The sequence below is a fragment of the Rhea pennata genome, chromosome Z (genome assembly GCF_028389875.1).
Source record: "Rhea pennata isolate bPtePen1 chromosome Z, bPtePen1.pri, whole genome shotgun sequence".
Classification (NCBI taxonomy): Eukaryota; Metazoa; Chordata; class Aves; order Rheiformes; family Rheidae; genus Rhea; species Rhea pennata.
In genome coordinates, this window is record NC_084702.1 from 20,139,022 (window position 1) to 20,159,059 (window position 20,038).

The 20,038-nt window shown below is 40.5% G+C and overlaps 1 protein-coding gene across 5 annotated transcripts in view; it reads right to left on the minus strand.

The window, feature by feature from the left end:
- The window catches only part of NFIB (nuclear factor I B), a 170,479-nt gene extending 151,185 nt beyond the window's left edge, over positions 1-19,294 (minus strand). For 2 of the 5 annotated variants that reach the window (XM_062600624.1, XM_062600623.1), the window contains exons 1-2: positions 18,627-19,294; positions 12,088-12,619 (exon numbers count right to left, since the gene is read on the minus strand). In XM_062600624.1, coding sequence (XP_062456608.1) covers positions 12,088-12,619; positions 18,627-18,656 — 562 coding nt within the window. In that variant the 5' untranslated portion in view covers positions 18,657-19,294. The remainder of the gene's footprint in view (positions 1-12,087; positions 12,620-18,626) is intronic. The other 3 variants (XM_062600621.1, XM_062600620.1, XM_062600622.1) reach the window with 2 other exon arrangements.
- Between the last annotated feature and the right edge of the window lie 744 nt (positions 19,295-20,038).

A 20,038-nucleotide genomic window follows, 5' to 3' on the forward strand; every position in this document is an offset into this window, starting at 1 on the left:
CACTCATTCAGTATCACCTGAGGAAGGCACATGTGCAGACTTTTTTCATTTTTATAAAGTAATGACACTTCCTACTCTTTGAAGCAGAGACAGTAACTTTCTAAGTGACAACATGCTACAGCTGAAATATCATGATAAGGGAAGGAATGAAGAAGGCAGTGACTTAAGGAGGGAAAGTAGATGGCACAGTGAATCCAAAAAGGCGCAAGGTCTAATTAAGGATTCGGGATCACCTCACTAAAATCAATGTGGGCCTCAAGCAATTCAGCCCTCCAAATGAAGCCCTGGAATAAAGTATTATAAAAAAAAATACCAATCTATTATAAAAACTGGGCAATTGGCTCCCTCTCAACTGCCTTTCAACCTCCACCTGCCCAGGCTATCAGTAAAAGGAAACAGGATGACCAGTGCGCTCTAGACTCAGGTGTACTGTTACATAAGCTTGGGTTTCAGACTAGACTCCTGACCATCCACCATCCTGTTTCCATGCAGGTGTGCTCTGGTCTCAGCTGCTTGCTCAAAAGACTAAAACTTGGATGTTGGGGTGGAGGGGTGAAGACTGAAGCAGACTGAACCCAAACACCACCCCATCAGACACCACAGATGCATCCTTCAGCTATGAACATGCATCTAACTGCCTCAAATGATTGTTTCTTTCATCTTTCTGTCTAAAGTATTGCTTCTTTCCATGATGCCTGAGCAACTGAGACCATGTATGTGGACTTCTAACATGTCAACACAACTGCCTGAGCATGCCAAAACACCCATACCATGGTCTCATCGTGGAGGGCCAGCCTATGGGATCAAACACATGCGACTGACAACTGCTCCCACCAAACAAACTTCTGTGTCTTCTGTGGCAGATTTACTCCACTAAACTGTTTTTCCCCCACTGCCTCACCCATGGCGCAGCACCACCGCAGGGCTCATGGTGGAGGAATGCTTTGTGCCGGCCTTCCATGCTTGGGCAAGTTTCTTCCGTCTGGGCATGAGAAAACCAAGGTAAGCCATTTCTTTGCAACACTGAGCCCATTTTGGGGCTGGGCACAGGCACGTGGATTGCGCTTGCAGAGAAATACAGGCAGGATTGTAAATTTTCAGCTGGTACATCTCCGAGTATTTTGCAACCCCCCACTGAGGTGGTGCTACACACGTGGTAGTTGCCCCTGGGGACCTGAGGTGTAGAGAGACTAAGCAACCTGCCAGAGGTCATCCAAGGACCCACTGCAGGATGGAGACCAAGCCAAGCATTTTGAAGTCTCTGGCCTAGCACCTGAACACTGAGTCATACTTTACATTGTCATTACAGTGATACCGTTCAAGTTCCTTGCATCAGCATTCCCACCCTCTTCCTTCAAAGGAACCACATAACAGCAATTAAAAATCAGAGCTAGACTGTAGTGCTTCACATTGAAAGAAAATATTTGGTCATTTACAAGTGCATGGAACACAAGTGTATGTACACATATAATGTTTTGGGTTTTTTCCAAAAAAATTAATCACTCAACAAAGAAATCAACTAGACTGAGGAAATAAATACGATCATATGATGCAAAAGTCACATATAGTGCTGTGAAAGTAAATATATTTTAGATGAAGTTAATTAGAATAAACCTACTTGCATCAACACAGCTTTTAGGCTTAAGAACAAGCTAATTATCTAAAGTCTACTGAATTACAAATTTACTACCATTTTATTGTAGTAATTTATTGCACTATTTAATAGTGCCACTGTTACCATATGAGTTTTCTTAAATCAGCATGGCCATATCGTGCCATTAGGGTTTTTTTTGTTGTTTTTTTTAATAGATCCATTCAGTGGTTTCAAAAGGCAAGGCTTCCTAAAACTGCTACACAGTACAGCAGCTTAATAAATGCAATACTCATCTCAAAAAGTAAGCTATCCTACCAGTCAAACTGTAGGTTGTTGTGGAAAGCACAAAGCCTGGAGGAAAGACTTTACATTAGAATCAGGGACATCCACAGTAGGCACTCTGTCAGGATATGGGGCTGATGACTCCCTGTCACAGCAAGAGTTCTTAAGTAGCAGTAGTTTCCATCAGAAACAAAGTTTTGCAAAAAATGCAAAAGACGAAGATCACTTTTCCCCTCTTATATAAGAGGAGAATAAGTTGTAAGGTTAGATATAGCATCAAACATAGTGCAAAGAAGATTTTGCTTTAGACACCACAGTTACTCTTGAATACAGAATGAGTCTTCAAAAAAGCAGTTTTCATAAGAAATATAGCCATTTATGGCTCTGACAGAAAATGCTCCTCCATTTAAAGTCAAGAAATTATTTTGATCACATTTTTTCCTAAAAAATGAAATAACGTGTAACATGTTCATATGACATCTGCATCATAAAATATTTTCAAAAATGAACCTTCTTTCCAACACGTCCCACTCAAATAAGGCTCACACAGTGAAATAAGAGCATAGAATGGTAAGGTTGGAAGGGATCTCTGGGGATCATCTAGTCCAACCCTCAGCGTAGCCCATAGAGGGACTGAACCCACAACCCTGGTGTTAACAGCACCATGTTCTAACCAACTGAGCTAAACCTGCCTTTTTGACAAACAATTGATGAAGACCTCCAGGTACTTTCTCTTGAAAAAAAGCATTATGAATCTTTGCACCCTAAAAGATCAGAATTCCACTACAAGGAGGAAGAAGTTTCCCTCCAGCTGCTGGAAATCCTGCAGCCGCCCCTCCGGCGAAGGAGGGCTGTCCGGTGTCCCCACCGCTGCCGGCACACCGAAGGTGGTGATGCCTGAAGGCCGCCTCAAGCAGCGGAGGCAGCGGCTGCGGCGCGACGCCAGCAGCCCGCCGGGGTGCGAAGCCGGTGCCCAGGCCGTCTTGTCACCTCTCGCCGCAGAGACTCGGAGGAAGCGGCGGCACGGGGGAGCAGTGGAAAGGTCGAGCGGCTCGTAGCCGTCTTGTGACCCAGACAAGCCAAGGTCAAGAGATTCAGGTAGCAAACTTGGCCCGGGCATAAGTTACAGCGCAGATGAATTGCTTTAACAAATCAGCTCTGGTCAATTAAACCTAACAAGACGTGCTGCATCACGTAGCAGGGTTCTTGACACTAAGGCCAGGAGCTGAGGCCAGCCTCGTAAAACACGTCCTTTAACATGGCATAACAAATCTAAGGTAATCCATCCAGAAACTGCAGATGCCAGAATAATAAAATACAAGTTGTCCTGACTAGAAGATGCTTTCACTCTTTTAAATCAGAGACACCGGGGTACAGTCATCCTTTCAATATAGCTGGCATTACTTTCAGTGGCATTAATCACGCAATGGAAAAGTGCTGCTGCGGTAAATATGCTTGCTATCTATCAGATACAAGGCACTTCAAAAAAAATCTTCTAAGCAAAATCAGCATTTTTTGTTACTTGTTTTATCAAAAATTCAGGCTGAAAATACCAAAGTATTTTCATCCAATATAATCCACACACAAAAAATGCAGTCTACAAATATTTTAATTGTGTTTAATTTTCAACCCATGGAGTCTGTAATTACTGGATTCAAATATGTGCACATTTCTTTATTTCTATTTTAAAGAAAAAAGTACCAGTAGTTAATTCTGTGAGATGTTCTTGATGAATATTTTCTGAAGAATGCAGCAAGATATCTTACTAATGAGTAAAATATAATGCTATATTTAAGATAAAGATATTATATATATCTTTCACTTGTACAAATTCATGCCTTACAAAAATACGTGTAGAAATTCGAGTTAATAAAAGACTGAAGATGGAGAGGACAAATATATAATCAAGATGTCCAAGAACTAAATATTCAAAATTCATTATTGTCAAGCAGTTGCAAATAATATGGAATTATACTTATTTGTGCAAAACATTTGAGTTAACATATATTAGAAAACTTTTTTTAATTTCCCAACAGACACACTGAGTTTCTTAAACCAAGCTGACAAACCGTTCACGTTTGTATTTGATTTTCCAGTTTACTCTTTAAGGAAGAAAAAGGGAATCCTTTTGTTCAATTTCCGTATGTATTTTCTTGGGAGGAAATAGTTAAAAGACACCCTGAAAGCCATAAAGATGCCTTTACTATCGGTACCTCTAAAACAGGGAAGGGCATAGAGAAATTCAAGTTTCCTCTGCTTTGGAGACACACAGTTACTGTCAAAGGGTGTAAAGCTCCTCTTACGGGGAAGAACCCTTAATGACTGAACGGGCTCCACTAAGCTCTCACCCTGTTCATTGCCCAGTGCTGTACGTACTACAGAAACTTGCCCTTTACTTAAATCTATTTTTTAAAGGAAAAAAAGTTTAAAGGGTCCCAAGCACCTTATATTTTACAGAGGACCTAGTATTGAAAGGATTCAGATGTCTCTCTAATTTTAAGTCACTGTTTTTGACAGGTGGAGAGGCACAGGGGGTGGGAGGGAGGTAACACCTAGGAGGCACAGGACACACAGGTGAGAGCTCTAGTATTCAGGCTGGCTAAAAATGTCCCAAAACACTATCAGTGGTGAACACATTTTAGACTATCAGCCTTCCTTCAGATAGGCTCTCCCACAAAAGTAAAATTTGAAATGCCTGTCTCACATTGACTGTGAAAAAGGCTAAAACAAAAGCTATATGCCAGTAATGATGTCTGTAAGAAACTGCTAAATAAATATGTTTAGGGAAAAGAAAGCACCGTATACTTCCAAAAAATTCTTCTGCTTGGGAAAATAAAAGAGCTTTCAAGCAAAAGCTGGTCTTTCTATAATGCAAAAAACAGGTGGGAAAAAAAGATCAACAGCTATACTAGGAGACTGTTCAATCATTATCCACCTAGTGTACAGTACACCTAAATCAGTTCTCTTTTCTCTTGGACAAAGCTAATAATCTAAGATTTATTTCTCCTTTACTAGCTTCTGAGCCTCTTAAACCTCCCCTTTTAATCTAGGCTGATTTCTATGAGCCAAGTTATTAGCAACTACTTGTAAAAGTTTGGAGTGTAAAAGGAAAAAAAAAAAAAAAAAAAAGGAAGAGAGAGGGAAAGAGAGACTAAAACCATGCAACATGAAAGTGACCTCCTGTTACCATCCAACAAACTCTGGCTAATCACTTAGGCCTTTTTTCCCTTTCACGTTCATTTAGCATCTGAAACGTGTCTCCAGGTCAGAAATTTCTTCTCTGTCCCAAAATGGAAGTAACAAGCCTATTCAGTAAGTTAGCCATTTAACTTTTTCTTGAGATCATCCAATTCTCGTCATTACAGCAGAGCAACATACCACCTTGCTGTTGAGATCGGGATATATTTCTTTAGGAAGCCTCTTGAGCTGTTGTGTTTGGTGCTACAGTGTGCTGCTCTAAGAATCAGAGCTTCTAGGAGCCACCAGCCCTTGGGATTTCTGAAATACTCTTCTACTGAAGACACAGAGCAGAAAGAGCAGCAGGAGCAGCAGGAGAGAAGAAACAAAGGCTAGAAAAGACGTGGACTCGACAGCAGTTTGGTGCAATAAACTTTAAAATCCAGCCTGCTGGGGTGCTAGTGTTTATTGTAATGAAGTTTTCAAAGTTCTAACAGATTCAATATGCATGAAAATAAGCAAATTTAAAATATTAATTTTAACTTGTTATTTGAAGTATTTATTTTACAAATTTGTGGACTTATTTATAGGTTTGAGGAAGTCCTTTTCTTCCCAACATTGTTCTTCTATTTGCAACCACTGTGAAGTAAGAATCTTCCTTTTTGTTTTCTGTTGTTGTCTTTGTTATTTTAGATGGTTTTGCTATTGATCTAAATGTGATTCATAAATTAACGCTGATTTCTTAATTTTCAGCTGATTGCACAGAATTTACTTAACTAAGTTTCTTTTGTATTAAACACAATTATTTAATCCTGTGAAAATGACCCCCTTGGTGTATCACGTAGAAGAAACCAGAAAAGGTTGAATAAAAAGTCCATTCTTAAAATATATGTATCTCATTCATGCCTGGAGTGTTAAAATTAAATATACAAACTTCTTTTTTCTTTCTCATCAATCTGTCTTAACACCCATAGCCCTGCTCTAATAGAAACTAAAAGAAAAAAACCTACCCATTTTGAATTTTCCAGTTCTACTATTCAAATCTCACTTCACACATACACATTCTGAAAAATGAAAAATGATGGGTGATCTTTCCAAATGTTTGATTTGCTACATATCCACATGCAAAATCTCTATACTAATCACTCAGAAGCATTATTATGCTCATATATAAATCAAATTAACCTCTGTCTTTTAATGATAAATGCATTTCCTGTCTGGTATTTTCAGCATATTTGACGTATTCAAAGAAGTAATCATCTTATATTTTACATTAGAGAATTAGAAAAGAAATCAGTTTCATGTTTTTTTCAGTAGAGAAAAAAAAATCTAAATTGTATTTTCTGCACCCCGATTTTTGGAATTGTTCAAAGTATACCAAAGCTTTATAAAAGTTTATTATTCTCTGTTAGATTATTACACTACAAAAAGCTTTTCTCAAATGAGAATAGATAAAACATTAAACTCTTGCATACCCTCCTGCACTGGCTCTTTGATTCAGAACTGAGAGTTGTTTTAACACAAGGGATCGGCATGTCATTTCAGCATGTAGCAAAAAAGCTAGAGCTATAGGTGCAGACAGAAATAAGTTCTATATCCTCTTGTTCCCAGCATAACTACCAATTTGTTGCGTAAACTCTAACAAATCACCTTGTGCCTTGACATACCCCATAGCAAAACAGGTAAAATGTTCAATTGTATGTTCCCATGTAAAGCATTCGGATCAGTAAAGCTAATGGAACTAGGAACAATTAGCAGCTCTACAGATTGATTGATCTTTCCAGGCCTAATTCTTTTATTAATTGCATGTGGAAGCATCAATGCACACAAGAAATGCAAACCCTTGTCCAAAATCCATCAGGTTGGTGTGACATTCTCAATACATGAATATTATATGAACTGTACAGAAAATAGACTATTCAGGAACTATTTGGGGTGTGATTTTAACTGGAATTTCTTATGTTCTCAGTGAACCAGCTAGAAGAATTTCATGTATCATTTTAAAATATAAAAAGTATTACATTGATACTCCTGTAACACCAGGATAGCAAACATCCTGAAAAGATGTTTACTGAAAGTAACATAAAGCATTATTTAAGAATGACCACACAGCCTAGCTCAGAATTTGAGCTCCTATAAAAATATATCCACAAGACTCTCTCCAAGAAAACGAAGCTGAATAAAAATATCAAGTCATTGATACACCAACATTTTGCGAGCTCAGTCTTACAATACAGATATATCACACTTAAAAACTAGTTATAATGCCTTGTGAAAGGAAGATACGGTGTTCAGTGTAACACTGTGCCTATGCATTGCTGGGACTGTCCAAGCAAAAAAGCAATGCTCTCGTTCAGTAAAGGATGACCAATATGTCAGTGCTAAGCTAGGCTAAAAATCAGTTTCAAACCAACGCAGAGGCGGCACAGAAACTTCTGCGCTCCGGCAGAAGTTACCCGAAAAATGTGCTTAGCAGCGAGCACAAAGCACACTGCAGAAAAATCAGCAAGCCGGAGCGAGTCCCTCCAAACCGCAGCCGGCTGCAGCCACGCGGTGCGCGCGCGGCGCCCGCCCGCCGCCGCCGCCGCCGCCGCTGTCCCGCGGGAGCTGCGGGCTCCCCCGCGCACCGCGCACCGGCGAGGCCGCGCGGCGCCCGCCCCACCTCGCCCGCGCGGAGCCGGCCCTCTCCCCGCTTCCCCCTCGCCCTTTTTCTTTCCTTCCCCTTCCCCCCCCCGCCTTTTTCCCGAACAGACAGGACACAGTCTGGCGATGCAGGGACTGAGGCAGGCCAGACTTCCTTCTGTGCAGCCCTTTGGGTAGAACTGCTAATCCTCCTTATTAATTAACGAGATAATAGTGGTTAACCGGAAAGCAATATTAACGCTAACTATCTCGCAAACTTCCAGCAGAAATGATTTAGCCTTTTCACTGATTTCCTGGTAAGAAAAAATTGTGCAGCTGGAACTGCAACAGCATCTTGATGTTTTAAGAACTTAAAAAACTCAGAAGTTGTCTGAACAGCACCAGACTAAGAAGATCTGAGTCTATTTTTGGCTCTCCTTCTTGCGTAGGTTGAAAGATCGTCCCCTCAACTTCAGATCTGATCAACAGCTGGGGAGGGATGCGGGCTCCCCCCAGTTATATCACCCTTAGACGAGGACAAAGGAGACTGTAAACAGTAACATGACTGATCTGAGAAATGTACTGTGCGAGGCGCACGCGTTAAAACACTTAAAAACGCTCAGTGCATTTGCCATCGCTTCAGACCTTCAGGCTCCCAAAACATTTCTCAGGATCTACTATGTTTCATTCAGTATAGCAGCAAGTTTGCATATTACTTATGCTGCAGAAAATAAAAACAGCAGAGACAACGGAATTCTGCAGATGAGACGCATTGCTGCAGAAATGTTTTAGAAAAACAGCAATGCAATCTTTTTTTTTTTTTTTTTTTTTTCCATCAGCCATTGTAAGACTAAGCAAAACATTTATAAGGAGAAGGGATTTATATTATCTGGGTTCTGTTGCAGCAAACAAGTACTGCGGCTTTCATTCAGCGACTGTCAAAAACTTTCCAACGTGCCCACTGCAATGCGGATGCCAACCAACGAATCAAAGGCATTCAGCAGCGAGACAAAGAGGGTCTGATGCCAACCTCGGTGCCACTGGCAACCGTTATTGGCACCGAGCAGGCTGTCTGCCGTTTTTTTCCTGCTCTCCTGGCACTTGACGAACAAAATGGCGCTTCCCAGGGCCGCGGAGGCAGCGCGAGCCCGGCGCTGGTGGAGTCAAATGCCACCAAATGATCTGATGGGGGCTGAGCACCTTTCGGACCGAGCCGTGGACGCTGCCCGGTGCCTGACAAAAGTACGTTCCTGTCAACAGAAACAACAATCTTGGCATTTTCGAGGTTTGGGCTTAAAAAAAAAAGGGGGGGGGGAGGACAACACTGGGGGGACCCTGATGCACAGAACAAGCAGATCCCCATAGAAATGTGCTGTCATTAAGGATAATGCTGATGGTAAACATCGATCGCAGTGCGTGGGTCCCACTTTATTTCTCCGTTTCAGTCAAAGCAACTACATTGCAACCTATGTCCAACTGCTTTTTTTTCAAGATCCTGAAACACAAGAAGGTGAGAGAAGAGGGGGGAAAGAGTCTGAAGGCTGAGGGAGAGGAGAAAAAAGGAGAACCTCATGAAGCTGGTCAAAGACAGAGCTTGATTCGTTGGTCCTTATTTCTTCCTTCCAGACACACATGGAACTAGAAGCTCTTTATATAAGGAACCAAAAGGATTATTGACACTTCTAGATCTGGAAATTGTCAATATATTGTAACATTACCCTGCACTGCAATGCGGATGCCAACCAACAAATCACAGGCATCCTAGGCTAAACAAAGAGGGTCTGATGCCAATCCTGGTGCCACTGGCAACCATCACTGGCACTCAGACTATCCTTCCTCCTCTTTTTTCTCCCCCCCCCTCCTTTTTTTTCTTTTTTTTTAAGCAACAGAAAACACACTACTTTGCCCCTTTATTCATTTTATTTGCTAATTCCTTCTTCATATTTCTTTCAGGGACTGAATTGTTTCTATTTGTCTGCTTAGTTTTATTTGACACCCTTACTTAGGTTTTCATATTCTAGAAGAGAAATAAAAAGCAAAACAGAATGAATAAAATGCAGCATTTTGATTGACTTCATGCTTATCTTTTACAAAGCCTGGTATTCTTAATCAACTGCACTACAAAGTGCCACAATTAACCTGCTTTCATTGAGGACAGAGAATCAAAGTTTGACAAAAGGAAAAAAAAAATACTAAGATAACTTAATATGACTTCCTCAAGAAGAGAGCCACCAGATGTTAGCAGAAGATTTACTGCAAAGCAGCAAGAGAGATACAAAATACATGCAGTTTACAATAAACAAAAGGGTCTGCTAAGGGTGACTTGATACAAAGAAATCAGCCAGCTTCATCTGCCAGTGTATTTTCTTCTTATAGCTTCTTGTAACTTGGAAAGTCATAACATTACAGTATGCTTATCTTACTCATTCCTATGTAGATAAATGTTTTGAATATACTGCTATCCTCAGTCCATTTAAATTAATAAAATCAGCAATTGCTCTGCAATTTTTTCTCCTATTTCGAATTACAGGCTTCCCACAACTTAAAAAACCACACTACATAAGAGTACGCTGACCCCAGTTTCCTTGGCTCAAGAACTAGTTGAACTGTTTTGCCTCTCTTTGTAGTTTTGACTATCAGAGAGAGGTAAACGCATCAGAATTAATCAGTGATCTATGTCTTTAAATGTATCTGTTCAAAATACCACTTGGACTTCTCCTGCACAAAGTGGTTGAAACGTACAAATCATACATGGTTAAGAAGATACTTTGTTTGATGCTGTAACAGCAAGCTTTCTTTTTATGTTATTGGGAATCAGATTTACCAGACTGCGCAGCTACTTAAGTCACTGCACAACATTTAAGTGTTGTATATATTGACTACTCCTGTGGAAAAAAATGTAATAAATACAAGCAGGAGGAAAGACAATGAACAAAATTTTTACACAATGAATAATCTAAAAAGTTGGACTGTAGTTATATGTTCACATAAACATAAAGCACTATTTGGATAATTAAATTCCAAAACATAAATTCATTAAAAGTAAAAAGTTTGTGTTGTGTATCTTTTCTCAAAAAGAATGAATACACACAGATGATAACAAAAAACTATAACCAAAGAAAAACATGTGCAGTTTTGCTTTTTCTGTTATTAATAAAATCAGTTTGGTTTATTTTTCATTTAAATCCCATAGTTACACAGTGAGCATCAGATAGCAGCCTCCCATCTGCCCTTCTGCAGGCCATTTCTGCCTACCACCAGGCCAAGTTGTGAAATGGCCTGCCATCTGCGGCTGTTGAAACTTTCCCTAGTTTGGATTTGTGGCTAAAAAAGAAATGCTTTATTACTGCTGATCAGTCAGCAATACGAATACTTCTAGAGGATGAAACAATCATCAAAAAGAACTAAAATGACCCTTCACAGAGAAAACGCTTTTCACAAGGCTTAGAATCTGAGAAAACCTTTATCTGCTCACGTTCATTTATGATTTATAGGACCAGCACATAAATATTGCTATCTGAATATGTAATATGATTAGCAATATTTCCCCTGATAAATAATTACCATTGGCTGATTTTCTTTTAATTCAGTAAATGTAAGTTGAAGTAGCTCTTGCTTAGTATACCTGCAACTTCCCATATTTTAGTTATCTGTCAAACAAAATCAGTATACCAGTGTGATTACAGAAGTATAATTTTCACGGAAAATTCTCTGGAAATAGAGCGACAGAGATCCATGTGGTAAGTTTCAGACAAGTAATGTGAGCTAGTAAGGCAAAATACGAATAAAATGTACGTATTGTATGCTGTGATTCTGAATGCATACGATATTTACTAAGCAGTATGTCTTTGATCAAGTTACCTCATGTTTTATTTTGTAATGGTGAAAAAATCTACAATTGCTTTTCAGAGTAATTGCAGATTTTTCAGATTAAGGACAAATTGTTAATTATTAGTAACTAAAAAGAAGAGAAGAAATATTTTTATTATCTATGCTTTTGTGCAATTGCACATACCTGCATCTGTTGCTAACAGTACTGGGGGAAAAAAAATCCTATAAAATGGAAGAATGTTTTCTGAAGTTGTAATTGAAAAAAATACACAACATACTGCCACTCTTTGACAAAAATGGCAACTTCAGAGGAACTGAAGTACTTCCTTCGTATGTCCTACCCTCTCTTGAGAGAGAACACAGCACATATGTCAAACATATATGTCATTTACACAGGTCTGTAAGAGAGTGTGCGTACGTATATACGTATACATGCTGATTTACATATTTGCATGTACCCACATTACATACATCGACCATGGAATAATGTTTCATTGAAAGTCTACCCTTAGGGGAAACAGGGCAACTTGGAATCAAAGGCTGATACACTAACATAAGAAACATGACAGTCTGCTTCCTACCTTGTTCCTGCACGTAGTATGCCAAAAACAAATCAAGCTCCTTGACTGATACTGTTATGTGATGTGGCTGGACACAAAGTGCTGGATTTGTGCAATGTGGGGATTTCATGAGTCGCTCTCCATCCGTACTTTCCAAGGGGATGCCTTTGAACAGGATCACCATGACTAGATCCAGACGCCAGACTTTGTCAGCCTGTCGCAGGCAGTCGATTCTCCTAATCTTACCCTTCTGGTCAGGATTGGACAATACACAGCATGGGTGCTTCTTCCCAGTCACCGTGAGCACAAAATCCTCCCGGAATTCTTGGCGAATATCTTTGCGCAGCTTGGCGAGGAGCCTGGATGCCCACTTCTGCTTAATTTCAGGCTTCTCACTAAGTAGCTCATCCTTGACTGCTCTTTCCTCATCCTTGGACATCCGCTTCTCGTGTTTTTTAAAGTACTTGCGTTTTCGAGCCTGAAGGTTGAACCATGTGTAGGCAATTGCACGGACATGTGGAAGAAGTGCCTCAATGAACGGGTGAAATTCATCCTGTGGAAAGAAGTGGAGGGAAAAAAAGAAAAGAAGAAGAAAACTCAAAGTCAGTATGTTCCCACGACCAAGGCAGCATCACAACAGATTTTCGAAAACCTTAAAGCGAAATCCAAGATGAAGACAAATAAAGACTAAAAATTTACTTAATATTTACGCAAATTTCTGCACAATATCTTGTATGCAATTATTTATCGCTGTCAGGCAACAGACAAAAGTACGCAGAGAATCACATTTTCCCCATATTTCACTCTTTGAAAGAAGCATGTGAAGATTTTATTTTGTATTCCTCCCCTTACTTCATCCCACAATGCTGCACAGACTACATCATTAAAAAAAAAAAAAGATGCTATCTAGATGTTTTATTTCTAACATCTAAATATCTGAGTGAGCGGCTAACATCAAGAAAAGTACCATTGCACAAAGAGGACACTATACGATTTTAAAAAGTCTGAGCAGAAATGTTCAGAACGCTGAGGCGAATGCCACAGTTCATTTCTCTTCTCCGTGGTACAGAAACACAAAGCATATACATGCTCAGTGTAATGCCACACAGTTCCCGCTTTTGGAGCATGCTCTCAGCAAGAGACTGCTGGTGGCACAAAGAGCATGCGCCATTAAACTTGATCCATTTTCTTATCAAACGTCCAACATTCCAGCACTGAAACAGCACCATTCCAGTGGTGGTAACTAGAGAAACCAGTATACAGTAAGGGAAAGTGGGCAAAAGACACAGCATGTCGCACAAAAATCCTGAACAGAAGCCTCTGTAGTTTCAGCTCTTCGGGCTTCCCTCCCTCCACCCCAAACTCTGTAAAATTAAAGTTTATGAAGTTGAGAACAAAAATTACATTAATGTTCTTCCGGCAGCTCCACTATGGGATTTGAAGCCCCACAGAGTCAGTTAATTTGTTAACTGATCACATGAGTGTGGCAATTATTCTAAACCCCTTAAAAATCAATCTGAGGTGTACAATGAAAAATGGCAACTTGGCACAAACTTTGCATTCTTTGTGCTTCTGCATGCTGTGGCAGAGTGACATTACGAGTGCACCACTGGTCAAACACTGCTTTTGTGAAATCCATGCAATTTATTTACAGTTCTAAAATATCCCTTCCTGTCATCTGGCTTCACCTGCAAGTTCTTATCTTCTGCCTAGTAGCAGTATGTATTGCATTAAGGAGGTAATGCTTAGTTGTCATCTACAAGTACATCCTACAGCAATTAAATTAATTCATTTTGTCTACTTAGAAGTATCATCCTACACATCCATGTTAATATCTAAATAGGCCTTTCCAAAATGTAATGCCTCTTTCCCCTGAACAAATCCACTGTCTAAAGCAGCATGATCTGCTTATCAAACATTGCTATATTTTGCCTTGGAAGGGAGACCTTAGGGGAGGTATCTCTCTTTCTGTGTGTACGCATATTTGGTTTCAAACACTATGCAGATTGTTCATCGTACTGGGAGACTCAGTGCAATCAAACGAAGACTCTACCTTTTTTATATGATTACATCCAAGAGTACAATTAACAAACTAGTATTTTAGCCAGAGATGTACGCTAGACAGAGAATGAATTATATTTAATCAGTAGGCTGATTAACTCCATTAGGTAAAAATGATGAAAGTATAACTAATGGTCTCATAATTATACAGAGTTCAGCCTGCCATTGTGGAAGCTTACTGGCCTTCAGGCCAGAAATTTAGTATTTAAATCTTCAAATTTCAAACAAACTTCCAAATTTCCTGAATGTTAAAAACATACTAGGTCTAGTAACCGCGCTTCCCTACCAGCCCTCAAATCAAACAGAAAACAACAGAAAAGTTGCAAACGGCTTATCTGTGGCCATGTTACCTCCACAAAAAAAAGCGAAGAGACAGTATCAGAACATAATTCAGGAAATTAAATGATTGCATTACATTATGATGCTTTACAAAGAGCCACAAAGGCAAAAATTAAACTGATTAGTAGTTTTCAGCAGAGGTTTGAACAATTCTAATACTATATTGGCACATAAAACTAGACCGTGGAAAGAGTTAAACCACAATCTGCTCTTTGTGTGGGAAGGCAATACTGCTCTGAGTAACCACAGCCCAGGATAAGACTTCCCTATCTTCATGTGCTTTCTGATGCCATGCTTTTTTTTCCCCTCATTTATACCTACTACAGAAAGTTTATTCTGTCACCTACAGTACTCATCTTAACCAAAGCAGTTTAATAAAATGTTAATAAAATTTTAATTTAACTTAAGCAAAGAAACTGCATGGTGTTAAATCTTTCCAATCCATTTCAGACTGAATAAAACAGATTTACTACAGATTTGGGGAACTCTAACAGCTGGGGGCTAAAGGTGGGGGCTGACAGGCTTTGGGCTAAAAGTTTTTTTGACCCAGTATAATTTCTCCTACATCTAAAATAGACTTCAGCATTTATACCTTAAAATGGCAATAAAACTACTATTGAAATAGTCTGCGCTATTAGAATATTACAGATCTGATTTTTCTTTTTAATAAGAACATGACAAACTATTTTGGAACGGCTTTACCTTTAGTGACTGCACATAGTATTATCAACAATAACTAATAGTATTTTAAAGGTATAAATACTGTATATAGTGAAACATCAGATTTTAAATTCAGATCTCGAGAGGTTGAATGCTTTGCTTTTCAAAGAGCGATTTTTTTTTTTTTTTACTGTGTTCGGGCTTTTCCTTCATAATACCATTAACTCCTAAAGCTATAAATATATCTGGAAGAGTGTGAAGGAGAAGCACAGCAAAGAACGTCCTGTTCTAAAGCAATATTATCAGATATCTTTGAGAGATTCATTGTGCTTCTGGATTCCTTTCAAATGAAACATTACTTGACAAGAAGAAGTGCCCATAAAACGATCCTAAATGGAGATTTGCAATTAATCACACACATTCTCTACTAAACCTTCTAAAAAGCCATCTACTAAATTTGATTTTTCTTCCCTTAATATTCATATAGGCAATAGTGGAAAATGATTTTTATGTGGCACTTACCCTTGTTCCATACTTGCCCTTGCAATAAAGCGATTTATGGAGGTAAGATTTTCGAATGTCATAATAAATGGCTCAGGTGAACCACTGTGCACTGACAATTTAAACTAAAATACAAGTTACTTGGAAATACATATACAGCTTGTAAATAAATTTAAAACATGCCAATAGTCTAATTGTGTTATAATGATGACAGACAGGCCAAGTTTTCTTTTTGTAATAGGTAAGGGGAAAAACATAATGCCTTTCTCCTTCCTTCCACTTTTCTAAACTTTGTATAAATTCAACCAAGTTGGAACTGAGGACCATAAAATAAATATATAAGACAGAAGTCTAGAAATTTTATACAGAAAACCTCATGTACTCAATTTCCCTGCATTTCTCTGCGCACAGTGAAACAATATATTCCAGTAAGAGAAGAAAAGGACAACTTATTTCAAGTTTCCTGGACCACCACATTATAAAAATAAACCACAGTAAAAATATCACAGGAGACTAAGCACTTAAAGGCATGCGGTAACTGCATCCTATCGTGCCTCAGCAAGAGAGATAAATGGAGTTTATACTCATTCCAAAACAGAGAAAGAGGGGCACATTGGGGAGGAAAAGAAAAGGACCAAAAATTTAAGTTGCATTTGCTAAGTCTTCCTTATTCTTTATAGGTATTTTACACCTAATCAAACTTTTATTGAAATGGTGATGGGTAACATTCCAGTTAAGACAACAAGCTTGTCTTAAAACCATACTTTTGGAGGTTAGGCTTGCTTCTAAAAGGTGCTACGATGCAGCCTCAGCACAAACAGAGCTACTCGCTTTAGCAACGAGCTTGGTCTAAACAGGTGTACTGTGTTTAGAACTTTTACCAAAATATTTTGTTCTAAGCACATACTACCACAATTAATGTGCCTCTAAACAGGCTTACAGACAGAGAAAACAATAGAGAGAACTCTATTTTAACTCAATCGCAACTTAAAATAAGATTCATCAATCTTTTACCTCAAATAAATAAATAACAAAAGTATAAATTCTCATTTCTACTGTAATCTTCTTTTTTATTATTATTTAGAGAAAGGAAAAATGATTTAAAGTGTCTTATTCATTCTAGACAGAGATTTCCAAATCAAAATCGAATTGCTGCAATTGTGTTCAATGCATGTATCACTAAATGTGAGCTGTTTCTACCTAGCACATGATACAGCATAACTGGAAAACATTATGTAGAAGTTATTAACACGAGAAAGCAAGAAACTGCTTTCTTTACTTACTGCTGTACAAGTGCAGTATTATAATTTTGTATTTTTGTACGCCTAAGTATGGTATTTTAATACAGACCTGCAAAAATTATGACATCTATTACAACTTCGAGGGGAAAATTCCCCCCAAAAAAGCAAACACATAGGGAAAATGTCATTACAGTAGGAAACAGCAAAATGAACTATCCAGTGTATTAGAGGTGGAACTGAAAATTTACAAAGTAAAAGCTACTTTCTTACATTTTAGCCATAGGAATATATCTTTTTGCAGAGAGGTCTTAGTGCCTGTCAGCAATTTCACAGAATGGACAGTCTAATCATAACTAATTTTCACCGGTTGGAGATTCAACCACAAGCACTAATTTCTATGTGTGTACCTGTGTTACACAAAATGCTTCTTGCGTGTAATATTATTTTTTTCTTTTGAATAAGAAATACTTCAATAGTACTCTTTACTAGTTTTGCTCCACTGAAGTTCACGTTTACTTGCTGAAAATATCCATATCTAAGTCAATCACACTTAGATGCCAAACAAAATATAAACAATAAAAAATGTGTCAGCCAAAAAGCTACAGGACTGTATCCAATCACTGAATAAGCCTTATCATTGTTTTCATCTTCATTCACAATTTATGAACACTTGAGTCCTTTTGCATTACAACACTTTCTAATTGTCGAATAGCTTAAATTGTATTTATTTATTCACTTTGAACTATCAGCGCGTTACCGGCTGCTTAATGACAATATACCAATACAGACGATACTTTTGCGCATTTTCCTCTTCTTTGGCTATTTGTTGCACCAATGTGGAAGCAAGCAGTTATCGCCTAATCAGTTTACATCACATCCTCCTAAGACAGACTTTCCCGAAAGCTTCGGAAAACGACCCCTGGCTTTGCAGGCGCGGTGCTCTGTTGGGAGCCGGCGCCCACCTCCCACCGGAGCGCGCTCCCGGGGCGCCTTCCGAAGCGGCGCCCCCCGCGCCCCTCAGCCGCGCCTCGGGGCGGCGGGCACCGCCACGCGCCGCGGCTTCCCCCGCGCCCGCCGGGGCTCCGGCTCGCAGCCCTCCGCCTCGCAAGCGGGCGGCTTCTGGCGTCTGCTCTCGGCGATGCCCGCTGATCTACGAACTGCAGTTTAACGGGGGAGAGGGGTGCCGGGTCCCTGCACAACCGAACACGAAAACGCTCCGCAGCCCGGTCACCCCCGCTCCGGCCACCCTCGCTGCGACAGCGCATTAACTGAACACAGCACAAGACTGCTTTGCACCAGACAGTGCTCCCTTTTTTCTTTCTTTTTTTTTTTCCCTGGTCAAAAATAACACTTTTCCTCTTAAACCCTTTTATTAGGGTCGCATAAACTGGCGAGCTGAAAAGACGGCAGACCATTTGATTCCAATCAAATCAATACTTTTCAAACCTGCTTTTTAGCGTAATTATGCTCATTTCCATTTTGTTAGCCTTTGACTTCTTATGCACTAACAGTTAACAGTATTTGTCTATGGGTGACACTTTGAATGAATCTCCCCAAAACAATGGCCTGGTACAGTTTATTCTCTACTGTTCTCTTCTGCGAGAGGAGTTTGGCTCTGTCAAGCAGTCACAACTGTCCTTTAACCCGTTACAACTACTAGCAATGACTCATTAACAACTTACACATAAAAATAAAAATCATGTGAAAATAAATATATATATATAGAGAGAGATAAATAAATAAAAAAGGCGTCTATACCTGAGTGAGACAGATTGGAGAATACATCATGACTTCGCTTTGAGAACGCGCTGCCCGGAGAGCCCTTAAGAAAAGCCTCAAAAAGGAGTAATTTCATCTATTCATTTTACAGTCATCTGAGACTCAAGGAAGATGAAATCAATCAGGACGGGGCTCTGCCCTGGATCACCACAACTTCACAACAAACCCCAGTCCTCCTTAAATAGCCAAAGATTCAAGTTCACTCCGTGTGCTAGATTTCCCGGGGTGAAATCCAATCTACACTTTTAACCCTCTTGTAGTCGGCGGCGCAGGAGTCTTGCTTTTGCTGCTGCTGCTGGTGGTGGTTGTTTTGCAGATGGGGGGGGGAGGACTCGAAGGGGGGTGGGCGGGAGGATTTTTTGTTTGGCTTATTTTTTTAATTTTTTTTTTTTTTTTTTTTTTTAAGAAGTTGTTGGTGGGTTATTACGGCACTGTCACCACGCTCTCGAAAAGTTCAAGGTTACAGCCCGGAGCAGAGGAGGAAAATCCCGGAGCGATGGCAGGCGAAACTTTGCACGGCAGCGACCATGTGTGCGGGAGCGAGCCGGCGCAAGAGTGCGCGTCCCCCGAGGGTGGGAAATGCTCCGCAGCGCGCAACCGCCGGGCTCCTCTCGCGGCAGCCTCAGCCTCCTGCTCCCGCTGCCTATCCGCTCCCTCCTCCTTCCCTCCCTCCCTCCCGCCCGCTCGCTCTCTGCGGGTAATGGTCGGAGACTGCTTTCCAAACGCCCACTATAATAAAAATGATCCCTTCAAAATTCAAACGATAAATCTCTCCCTCTCGCTCCCTCACTGCTCGCTCGCGCGCCTTCTCCCCCTCTCCCTCTTTCTCACAGTTCAAAACTTGGAAGTTGAAAAATTCACCGGTTACACCCTCTGGACCCCGTTCCAGCTCTCTCCCCAAATGAGACTTACGGATTTTTTTTTTTTAATTATTTAATTACACAATCATCGCTTACACTCCTCCTCCTGCAAACACATTCCTTTTCCACCAGATCCCCTTCCCCTGCCCTCCCTCTTTATTAATCACCATCCAACACTGCAGAAGGAACTACCACGTTTTGCAAACATCCCTCATTTTCCCTCTCTTCTGGTGGGAGAAAGTTGAAAGGCGGGGGGGTAGCGGGGGGGGGGGGGGGGCTCGTCATCTGCATGAGGTTTCTTCTGCTTGCCCTCCTCTCAGGGTAGGACTGTGTCCCGTCCCGTGTTCCCCCCCCCCCTCGGAGTGCCCCACGTCCCCGCGGGAAGCGGAAAATCCCCGCAGAGCCCCCGCGGCCGCCGCCCCCTGCCGCGGCCCGCGCTGCGGGGTGCAGGCTGCGGGGTGCAGGCTGCGGGGTGCGGAGCGGGCGCCCCCCGGCTCCGTGCGAGCCCCGCCGGCGGCGGGAGGCGGGGAG